At 41.0% G+C, this 12,337-nt stretch overlaps 1 protein-coding gene across 1 annotated transcript in view; it reads left to right on the forward strand.

The window, feature by feature from the left end:
* The window catches only part of SMTN (smoothelin), a 122,263-nt gene extending 115,059 nt beyond the window's left edge, over positions 1 to 7,204 (forward strand). Inside the window, exon 21 of the mRNA XM_018555491.1 lies at positions 6,577 to 7,204. Within this exon, the coding sequence (XP_018410993.1) occupies positions 6,577 to 6,727 (151 nt within the window). The 3' untranslated portion in view covers positions 6,728 to 7,204. The remainder of the gene's footprint in view (positions 1 to 6,576) is intronic.
* The last annotated feature ends 5,133 nt before the right edge of the window (positions 7,205 to 12,337 follow it).

Consider the following 12,337-nt stretch of genomic DNA (forward strand, 5'->3'; position numbering starts at 1 on the left):
GTGTTTTATTAATATATCTGGATTACTTTTTTGTTGCTCTTTTGATATTTTTTTCCTGTTTCTGTATGATTATTTTGTTGCTTTCCTTTATCATTTAACTGTTATTGATGCAGGAAAGGTCATTTTTGCTGTGAAAATCTGAATATTTACTTTTTTGTTTCAAATGTTTCTAAAGTGCTAATACTGAGAAGCAGTACCTAGGAAAATTCGTAATATGGGGCTGAAATGGTACAGTTCCCTGGGGTGGTAAATAGTGGAGGTCCACGCTGCTCTTTCTGTCACACAACTTGTGCTGCTGCTTTAGGATCTTTAACTACATGACTTTTACTTGCATTCAATAAGCTTCTCTGCTACTTGCATCATCTAGACTATGCACTGGTATAGTCCTGCTGTGCAGTATTACTACCCATCCCATTTACAAGCAAACCATTGAGAAATGATTACATATGTATGTAAACCAACTAGGCTTTTTCATCTTTAAAGACCGTTACACTACCTTATTCTGCAGACCTGTGTTTCCTAAATCCGTCCTTAAGAACCACAAATACAGTACAAGCATTCCAATCAAGCCTTTAGGAAGACTAAGCAGGGCATGGAATGTATTAATTGTGTTGATGAGAGGCCCAGTATTCACCATTTTCTAATCACTCCTTTGAGTAGCCTTCTGCAATGACACTTAAAAGCAGAACTCCAGCTATCAAAATTTGGATAGTATGCTGGACAAAAGAATGTTTTGTCTGGAGTGCCACTTTAAAGTGGTTGCTCCATTTAGTGTTCTGGTTCAGTACCAGTACTGTCTGAGAGCAATAGGCCAATCTATGAGCACTGGTGCTGTCAAGTATGGGTCGCATGCTCTACATACCTGGAAGTGCTGGGTATTTCTTTGCGTCTGGTGGCTAAATGGGCAGCTGAAAAGATCAGCAAAGCTGGGCTAGTGCTCCAGACTTAAGGTGGTATTGTGTACTGGTTACTACCAGTACCCAGATTTTAAATTGGAAAATGTGTGCCACTGCTTCCAGTCCCTGAGCACGGAGTTGGGAAATACTGGACGATGATCAAGGATAGTTGGCTATCTGAATTTGTCATACTTTGTATGTATCACACTAATTGTGCACATGAAGTTTGGAATTGCATCTATTGAAATGTCTATATTGGGTAACAAAATGGTGTAAATAATTATAAAAAACCTAAAGCAATATCATTTAATGTAATTTTTATAATAAGCAATGCATGGACTTTAGACTTGTTCATAATTTCTGTTTATATATGGGATGAGTCACAGCACTGAAAATACAAATGACCTGGCACTCAGTATTGGTTTCTAAATGGCCATATCAACTCCAAAGCAAAAAGTCAGATCCTGAATCATTTGTCAGTCCTGGGAGCACATTCTAGTGGGAAGATGTGAAGGTTTTTCTATACAGGTCAGTGACACTGGCCTGTTCATTTTTGTATTTTCCTGCTGTCACTCACATGGAAACTTCCCAATTGTCACGTTCAGGCAAGGAATCTTGTGGAAAACTAATGTTGGCTTAGGGTCAAGGTGGCTTTGCCCTAGAAGAACTTAATGTGCTCAAAGCAGTCTAGCAGCTGTGTGGCTTTTTATGAATTGTTTCCAGTTGTGGGTCTTGTCATGTGAGCAGCCACCAGCTACACACATACATATATTCATGTGCTGCACACGCTCAGATTCCCACAGAATGTGTGCCACCTCTTTACTGTATGGCTTTGTTGCACTTCACACTGTTTGCATACCCCAGCACTTCTTCCACCATCCACAAACACACCCCATGTAATTGTCTGATATCTGTTTGTTACCCCAGTGGATTATTGTTCTCCCCAACCATGCACCTCAATTCTTGAATCCTCACAGCATGGGTATGTTCATGATATGGCACCAGAATGTTTAAACCACTGATGAATGTCTCTTGTCTCTTCTTTTTTTCTCTTTCTCCCCACCGGGCTGTGTTCACTGGTTTCCCCCTCTCTTTCCACCAAATCTTCCCATCCGTTCACCAATAGGAAGCACGCTGACTGTCCACAGTTACTAGACGCAGAGGATATGGTCCGCATGCGAGAACCGGACTGGAAGTGTGTATACACGTACATCCAGGAGTTCTACCGCTGCCTCGTGCAGAAGGGGATGGTAAAAACCAAAAAGTCCTAGGACTTTTTCCAAGATAGACTCACTGGTGAGAATGCTATTTATCAGTACATGGGAAGCTGTGTGTGTATGCGGCTTATGAAAAGTGCAGTTATCTGTGCATGTGATGCTGAATGCAGAGAGTGCTGAGAAGTGGTTAACATCAAGAACATTGTCTGCTCTTTCTTAAAGAATAATTTAAACAGCCAGTACTTAGCTTTGCACTTCAACCTGTCATGTGGACAGTCTCAGTTCAGAGTGTTTCCAGAGAATCTCTTCCTTTCTGCTAAATAGCACATTCCAATGGAAAGGCGGGTTTGCTTTAAGAGAAACTTTTGGAGTAGGAATCTTGCTTAGTTTATTCACTACATGGAACACAAATCTGTATAAGTATATGCTGTATGTAAAGAATCTTTTGCAGTTTTACAGGCAGTGTTCACCCTTTGTTTACTGGAGCAAGACACATTTTTCTCAGTCTCCCTCTACATAGAAGGGTCCTTAGAAAATCTGTGTCATATGCAAGGGCTAGCCCTATGAGCAAGGCCATTTTTGCATCTAATAGTCCTGGGTCCACAGCCTCTAGTAGGTTATAGTAGATAGTAGGAGATGTATTGATCAAAAATGAAATACTTGAATTTTAGACAATGTACAGAATAGAACTTCTATGTTTTCCAAATGCATTTAAGAACCAAGGACACTCATATTTAAGTTAGACTTTTTTTTTATTTTTCTGTGTGTGGTTTGTAGCATTTCATCATGCTAAGCAAGTTATACTTAAGTAGATCTGAATCAGGGGAAAAGGGCTCCACTCCCATGGTGCTCTGGGGGCTTTTATTTCTGTGTTCTGCATGAGCTGTGCTCTCTAATATGCTGTACAGAATAGTGTGGGCACATGTTTCCAGAGTGTTGGGATCCACCCCACTGCTTGATTGACAGCTGGCTCTGCCTCTCTAGAGCCAGAGCCAGCTGTGGCCACCCACTCCCCCATCTGTCCCTCCAGTCAGCACTGGAGAAACCGAGAGGGGGGATCCCAGCAGGGAACGGTGACTGACTTTGTAGGGAGAAGATTGTGAACTAGGCGATCGGCAGTATGTGATCGCTCAGTTCTCCATCAATAGAGCTGACATGCGACCGCTTCAGTGCCAAACGCTGGCTCTAAGTATGTTGATGAGTGTGTTTCACTCCATCCCATTGTTCTCCTTTAAATTTAACCTGCTTTTTAAAGAATTGTTTGACAAGGACAACGACATTTTAGAATACTAGGCACGCTAAGAGATGGCAATCAGAGAAGTTACTTATCACCATGTACTTTAAAGGAATTGTTTTCCTATTTTAATCTCTGTCCTACGGTGGGCTGTTACTTCTCAGCTAAACGTAGCGTCTATAATCATTACTGTTTAAAAAATATTCTCAGCGGACTGTTGTACTCTTACAAAAATAGCTATAGGATTAAAGATTTGTTGTCCTTTTACATTAGGACCATATGTCATATTTTAGTTGGTAGCCATGCTTCCACATCTGTTTTTGTCACTAGGTTCAGTAGCAATAGTTATATATGTTTAATATCCCTTAGCTGCAAGGCAGCTCATTGCTGTCTTCTGGCTCTCAGTTGTGTTAGAGAGTGTTAAATCTAGGGGACTGGTCATGCACTTATATGGAGCTTAGGGAGGTTATTTCTGTAGATACATAAACTAAATCATGGAAATTATGAGTCACAGAGCTTGTATATGTGCTCAAGAAAAAGTCAAGTTAATACCAGGGCCCCAGTACTAGGAATATCCAGTATGCCACAGTGTATTTTCTGTCATGGTGGTATACCTTAAATGAAAATGATGGCAGAATAAGACCTTCCTAGTCAATTTGGTGCCAAAAAGAGTTGAAATGACTTTGTCATTTTAGTCAGTACTCTGAAGCATGCTGGTTGGCGACACAGCTTACATAAACAGAATAGGGGAAACTCCCGTTCTGAGCCTTTTTGTCCTATTCAGACTTGCTTATTGGTGAAATGCTGTAAAGTAGAAGTAGTGGACACACACAGGAGTTTATATGCCCTTTAGGCTGACAAAGGTGTGGAAAGGATTTCTAAAATGAATAATACGTGGCCATTGTAGATGGCAACGTCCATCTAAGAAGCCCCAGGCAGAAGCTGCCACTCTGTTTTGCAGGCTGCATACTAGTGTTAAGGCAATACAAATGAGCCTGTTTAGATTGGCGGTAAGTGAGGTGACTGACCAAACCAGTATGCGGTCCTAGAATCACAGAATAGCTTTTTCCATCAGTAGCCACTGAGATCTTTTTGACTCCCTGACAGGTTCCATTTAAGTGGAAATCCCATTTTCAGTACATGAGACTACCCTTCCAATTCAGACTTCAGTTTAGAAAGGCAGTTGTGTTTCCTGTATGATCACTTGAAGAAAGATACTTGCTAAGCCCTCCTGTGAGGGCGAATTACAAAAAAAGGTTTGTATATGAACTATTTAAGGTAAATACCATCGACGCTTGGTACATACACAATAGGAAGACCTGTGATAATAGAACCGGTATTTTTGGTTCACACATATAGCAAAACTTGTTCAAGCTGGCCAGCTGTAACAGTCATTCCTTTCTAGATAGTCTTTACTAGGAGAATGCCTAATACATGTTTTATATTAATGTATTAATGCTCATGTGTTACCAGTAGGCTAAATAGGCTCAGAGTTGAACTACAGAACCAGATGGTCACTGACCTGCAATAGAAGTACAGATTGTCCACCTGGGTCCAGTGTGTGTATTTACACCCTCTAACTCAGTTCAGCTTTATAGTACAGGTTTGTGACTACACCTGATTCTCCTCAATATGTGTCAGTTTACCCCACTGGTATTCTATGTGCATTATTATAAGTGTCTGGCATTTTGCTGGTTGTGTAGGGACTGGCTACAGGAACGTTGATGCTGCAGGCCAGCTTCAATATGTATTACAATATACTGTTATGAACCAAGAATATCAAATATTTAAAAAATGCAAATATTAACTAGAAAAGTGAATTTATAGCAGTGTGCCTTCAATACCTTCAGAGTCATTAGATTAGATCAAACAAGCAGGCTAGGAATGCTTCTTGCATCCTTGGTCCAGGCCAAAAACCCTCTGGGTGAAGCCAGGATAAGAATGTGACTGACCCCAATCCAGCACCTTTTAAAAACAAAACAATGTCCACTTCCATATTTCTTTACTCATAGGTTCCCTATCAGTGTAGGATTATTATGGGAACTGTTATAAGTTGATTTGCTTCCTGCTATTGCAGTCATGTCAGTCTTCTCTCCAATTATTCTATGTAGTTATACCCAGCGCCGGATTACCCCCGAGGCCCGGCCCCGGTGTGGCAGGGAACAGAGGGGCGGCAGCGCTGTGGAGTCCCCAGACGCCCGGAACATGCAGTGCCGGGCGGTAAGTTGCTTTCTACATTTAGTCCTGCTTTGGGAAGGCAGGACTAAATGTAGTGTGAGGAAGCCGCATGTTCGTTTACAAATGACCGCGATCACTTGTAATGTCTGCAGCCTGTCCGTCCTCCCCTCCCCCCCACACCTACCTCTCTCCTCTGGCTCCGTCCTCGGGACTCCGTGCTCCCCCCGGCCGCCGAGTCTCTCTCTTTACTGGCCGCTGATGCAGGGAGCAGAGCGGCAGGGTTAAAAGTAACTCTGCCGCTCCGTGTAAACAGTGAGAGGGGAATAAAAAGGTGATTAAAAAGTAAAAATAATACGAAAAATTATATAAAAAATAATAAAATAAATAGACAATAATAAGATAAGAAATTATAAAAAATAAAAAAAAGTAAACGATAAGCTAAAAAATTAAAAAAGAAACAATAAAAAAAAAATTTAAACTAACCCTGCCATCCGCTTGCCATTTTCCGTTTATTGCGTAACCTGGCCTTGGGGCAGCAGGGAAAGTAAATCCGGCCCTGGTTATACCTGCTCATTTTAGTGAGTACCGACTTAAACAGTCAGCCTTTTATAATAAATATTTAGCTGTTGGTACTCGCATCCAATTCACTCCTGAGCATTTTGATATAGCAGTGAAAGTGACATTTACCAAACATCCACTGTCATTTAAAGCACATGTGCCAGGAAGATTCAACCGGAGGAGAATGTTTGATGAGGTTTCACACTGACTGCTTTCTAAATATACCCCCTTGAGGTAAAACGTTTAGGTCCTTCCAAAGGGTTATCTGGAATAAAGAAATATGTAAAACTAGGTAACATGAAACTTTCCTGTTTATATTTCAGCAGAATTCTTTTGCATTCTTCTCTCATTGTTGTTCTTGTTTTAGCATATTTTATTTCCTTTTATAGTATTTTCGCTTTCATTTGTTTTTCTGCCTGTGCCCAAATTCTTCCATTTTCCTCCCTCATGAGCATCTTCTACTGCATTCTCACCATAGTGTTCCCCATCACAGGTATCTCGTGGACTGCGTCCCACTGGTGGAAGTTGAGGACATGATGATAATGGGGAAGAAACCAGATTCAAAGTGTGTTTTCACCTACGTCCAATCCTTATACAACCACCTGAGGCGGCATGAGATGCGTCTACGCAAGAGTGAATTTTAATAAAGCCTTTTAATCCCCCTTGACGTCTCCAGGCACAGCACCAGCACCGTGCAGCTAATGCCACTGCACAACGTCGCAAGTAACCCCAGGATCACTTGACAGACACTAGTTGGGGTTATATTGTACCGTTAACAACATGTTTCTTGGAGTTAATGACTGTATATACGACTCGGCTTTTGTTTACGCCTCTTCACCCTAACTTGCGTGTGGCCAGAGCCTTTAATACATTGCCATGCAATGCACTGTATCCCTATGGAAGCATTTAGACTGTTATCAAGTGCTGTTCTGATAGGAATCTATCACTGCCTCCCATCCCTGTCCCCTCCCACAGATTAATATATTTAGATAGTATTTTAAATATAGCACCTGGCAAGCGCTGGGTATGTATATCAACCACAGGCTATAAAACGGTCACCTGACTCGCATAGCATTCAGTTATCTTGCACAATTCACTGGTTGTCGACGCTGCAGGAGTCTCCAGAAGAAATAACCCCCTTTCCAATTGAAAATGCATGATAGAAGTTAGTACACAGGGCATCTAATCAGAATTTTGTTCCAACAGTAAAAAAAAAATGTTTTTTTACCAAAACTACTCGGTACTAAGGTAGTACCACATTGGTGCTTTAAGGTCTGGGAGCCTGGCAACTACACTCTGTAGCTAACAAGCAGGGCAACCTAAAATATGCTGGATGAAATGGTAATGCACACATACAAAGGTCAGTGTATATTTGGAATGTTCTGGTGCTCAGTAAAGCACTAGGATCCATAGGGTTAAGCTGTACTGTAGTCTGTGTCACTTGCCTTTTTAAAATCAGGAAAAATACTACACTATCCCTAGTAAGAAAGAAAACTTAGCAGTATCCAATACTGCTAAGATAGGTTTAACTTAACATTTTTTTTAAAGACTTTGATTTTAACTTAAAGATAAGCTAACAGTTTTGCTGGACCGATAATTAGATGATGGGTAATACATGGCATGAAATGCTTTAGCAGGCTCCCTCCAGTGCTGGTCATGTGACCAAAAGCCTAGGCATTTAATTACATGTTCCCTGCTGAAGCGGAGAAGCTGCCAGTCTCTGATCTTTGGAGATCACATGACCATATGCAGAAAAGGTAAGCGTTTCAGCCCTTCTATTACCCCTATTCACCTAGAAATACTTTTTTAAATATAGCTTTAAAGAGACACTGACACCCTTACCGTTCAGGGCAAAGTGACAGTGTCTGTGCAAAGGCCATCCCTCCTTCCTTTGTCCTGAATGGGCAAAGACTTTGTCTCTTTGAATTAACATTTTTGGTAATATTTGTAAGTCATGCCCAAGCTCTACAGCAAAGTAGACTGTGTACGGCGACCTTTTATATAAAGCTTTGACCTTGTTCACATCTGTGTACTTGTACAGATTGGAAATCACAGTGTACTTTGTTGCACCTTTAAGTCTATGGCACCTTGCACAGATCAGTGCTAGCACAAATGTAAAAACAAATAAAACAGCATGCCAGACTTGTGATATGTGATCTGTTCACTGCAGTGAATGTAGTGTGTGTTTTTTTTAATGTGCTACAAATCTGAAAACAGGCACTTTTTTAGACATAGTTTTTATAGCATTGATATGAACAAGCCCTTTCAGTTCTGGATACACAGATGGTGAGAGTTAACTTTTCGTGTATTTGTCTGGAGCACATTTCAGGTTGGCCTGGTAATGTGTAATTGTTTTTGTAGCATTTTCAATCAAATTTCTTAAAATGATCACAGCTAACCGCTATGACTGAATTCTATCATTAATGGAAGACCTTTTCCTATTCGTTATTTTCAGGCTCCTTTTTTATCTAAGTGCTGATCTAGTCACTGTTATCACTCCCAGTTATAAAACCTGTAGGCTTTAGTGTGACAACACATGCCTGAGCAGAATGATTCATTTAGGCACTTACCTGTCATAAAAATATTCTTTGACCATTAACCCTAACCAAGCCATGCCTTTGGTCTGCCTGCTTCTTCTCTATTTAAATATGCCTGCAATTAATATTTTGTTGGCCAATCTGCAGCAGATTGTGACATAAGAGCTGTTCCTGACACGGACACACCTGACCATTTGATGCTAGCTTAGGAGGAATCTTCATTACTGCACGCTGACTGCTTGATAAGACAGCCGTGGATAATGCTAGGTTGTTGAGAAAGTTTGCTACCATCTAGATACTTTTAGGACTCCTGCTAAATACAGTTTTTCTATCTTTAGAAACGGCACTTAAATGTATTGTTCCACAGTATTGAGCCTTTGACTCAATTGTTCTTCCTTTTTTGGAGTTCTGTTGTTCAGAAATGTTCATATTTGCATCCTTTTTAAATTTATGTTATTGGATGTTTTTCTATTAGAAGCATACATTTTGATGTAGCTGTCCACTATCCTAAGCCTCACATAGTTTTATATTGTATTTCCATGGATAGTAGGTAGTATCAAGAGCCTTATTTAGACTAGAGCCACAGGGGTTTTCTGTTTTCTGTCTTTTTACTTTATTTTAGCCATCATATAACAGCTAAAAAAAAAAGTAGAAGGATGTTTTCTACAACCCTGTCCCCCAAAAAGAAACAAAAAAGATAAAAACATTAGAAATAAACCCTAGTGATCTATTAAACTCACCTATCTAAATCTGCACATAAAGCTTCAACTTATCCTTTGGTGCAGTAGTGTGCAATTTAGTCACATTTGTTCAAAAAAAGTAAACCATAGGAAAAGTTTGTTGTCTGTAGCAACCAATTGTATGCTACTGATGGTATCTAAAGGTGCCCATACATCCCGCGATCGTACAATAATCGTTTGGTGTATGGAAGGCGTGCGACTGTTTCTACTGGACGGTCGCACGTCTTTTGTCTCCCGAGCAGGCTTGAAAACCCGCTGAGAATCGTACCATTTTTGGCGGGTTAGTGGCGTACTGGCCGGTGTGCACATGCCCGCTCATCATTGGAAGTATCGAAAGCCCTCCCCTCAGCTGGGAGGGCTTGCGATGATCGCAAGTACGATCTGCCTCTCCAAGATGGGCAGATCGTACAAGCTGTTAATGATTTTATAGCCATCGCAGGATGAAAGTCGTGCGATGGTTGTAAGGTGTATGGGCACCTTAAGAGTTTCTGTCCCCACACAACTTTACAGAGAAAGCTTCAAATTACAATCTATAAAGAACTAAAACCCAGGATTAACCAACTTTCCAGATTGCTCCTGCACATAACACCTAAGCTCTGATGAAGGTGGATATGTGAGCAACCCCCGAAATGCATTGGCTGACCTCTTGATAGACCCTCTTATTGTGACAAATAATAAAAACAAATCATATCTGGATCAATCCCTATGGTTTTGCACTCTCCTTGTTGTTATACAAGCTAAGGTTTTTTTTATTATGACTAGCCTACCTTAATTTTTAAAAAACAGCAACTACATAGAGTGTGCAATTTCTTTCATTTGCAGACCCTCTATACTTCTCCTTGCTGTCGGCTTCATCTACAAGGCACACAGCGACTGTCAGGGGCAGAAGTTTAACATGAAATAAGCTCTACCACAACACTGCACTGAAGTATTAGGCGGCCATTCTTCCGTTTTTTAAATTAAAAATAGAAAATCTCAGAACCATGTAATGTGTATCTGTTTTTTTTTTTACATTTAAGTGCAGCAAAGTTTGTTTTTATTCATTTCAGTCTGTGGGTTGTGTTCCTCTGTTTTCTTCTACCCCTTCTATGGCTACATTTTAAAAACAAGAATATTTTAGAACTCGGGCCATAAAATGTTCAGTAGTGTGAGCACCTCCATTTATCATGTATGGTACACCCTCAAATGCTCTCAGTTTTATTATGCATACTTGGCTCAGATAAAGAGCACATGTATGCAGTTCAACAGAACCTAACAAAGGAGAAAAGCAAAAACAAACGGGTTTTATCATTGTTCTGCCTATTGTGAGAGCTTATATCACTCCTCGGACACAGCTTGTGTGTACAATTATTTTTATACACCAGCGTGTTATTTTAATAAAGTTATATTAACTAATTTCTTCTCGTTTGAGTTTTTCTTTATTTTGTGAGTGACTTCTGCATACAACTATGTCTAATGCATCTTAGCCTATCATTGAAATGCTCCATTTAATTAAGGCTCATCAGGGGGAATTTATCAAAACTGGAGCAGTTGCCCATGGCAACCAATCAGCTCCTATCTTCAGTTTGTTCCGTTAAGATTTGAAAATGAAAGATAGATGCTGATTGGTTGCCATGGGCAACTGCTCTAGATTTTGCCTGCTCCAGTTTTGATCAATTTCCCCTCACCAATGTTGAAATACATATTTTTCAATCAATCATTTTCCAGGGCATGTTTGAATCTGATTGGTAGCTGTGCGGAAATAAACTTCTTGGCACAGGCACTTCGATATGTAAAGGCCACGTGCCTTGCACAGTACCCAATGGACTATGTAAAGCAGTTAGTTTAGGCTGACAAAGTTCTATGCAAAGACACCTGTGCTGAGAGAAATTGGCTGCTATTGCTGACTTTCCTCTGAAAATCCTACTTGCCTGGCTGTGAGTATTTTCAGTTTAAATGACCCACGATTTCTATAGCAGCAATGACTTTTCTTACTCTATACTTATTCCTGGTCTGTGAATTGATATGTTATGAAGCCATTGGATTACCTTGTCTATCAGAATGCTAGCTTTGTCAGAAAGAGGACAGCTTGTCCTTTTCCAGAGCATATTTCTGCAACAATTGCACATTAAAGGAGAACTATGAGTTGAGTGCTTTTCACTCACCTCATAGTTCTAGCCGACCTGTGACAATGAGACTGTCACAGGTTGGCTCAGTAGATCGGGAAGTGAGCGAACACATACCGGCGTTCGCTCACCTCTCGATCCTACAGCTGGCGGTATACTGAGCTTAGGGTGACGGGAGGATGCTAGATTGTGTCCTCCTGTTACCCTAAGGAGAACTATGGGGAAAAGCCTTAACCCCATAGTTCTGCTTTAAGTTAAGAGTAACAAAGTCCTGTCTGGTTTCTACTATTACAAAGTAGCTTTTTTTTGTACAGTCATACAGTGCTGTAAGAGGAATTCCTTCTTACCTCCTAAATCAGTGTGCCTTATTGTTGCCCCAAGTCTACTTCCCTCCCTGCACCATACCAGACCACATGCCCCCTTCACTAGGAGGGTGCTTTTCTGGGGGGGGGGAGTGGCAGGGCCTGGAAAAACACTTTGTCCCCATGCCGCTGTGGATGTCCTCTTCCCTACAACCCTGACCTGGTGCTTGTGGGAGTCTGCGGGCAGGGAGCTTATTTGCATCGGCATGGGGACAAGGTGCTTTTCCAGGGGGCCCCTGGAATGGCACCTTCCCAGTGCCAAGGGCATGTGGCTTGGTATGGTGCGGGGGACCCCATGTTTTGTTTTTTTTGCTAATTGTGTTGGGGAGAACCTCACACTTCTTTTTTTTTTTTTAACTGTTGGTCTCTTCTAACATTCCTACCAGACCTAGAGGGTCTGGTATGGTTTGGGAGGGAGACCCCATGCTGTTTTTGTTTTTTTCTTCTTTTGCTTACATTCTCATAGGGGCCGAACAGCAGTGCAGCATTTAGCTCAGTCAATCTGCTCAC

This window comes from Nanorana parkeri, unplaced genomic scaffold (genome assembly GCF_000935625.1).
Source record: "Nanorana parkeri isolate BGI_ZX_2015 unplaced genomic scaffold, ASM93562v1 scaffold199, whole genome shotgun sequence".
NCBI classification, from domain to species: domain Eukaryota; kingdom Metazoa; phylum Chordata; class Amphibia; order Anura; family Dicroglossidae; genus Nanorana; species Nanorana parkeri.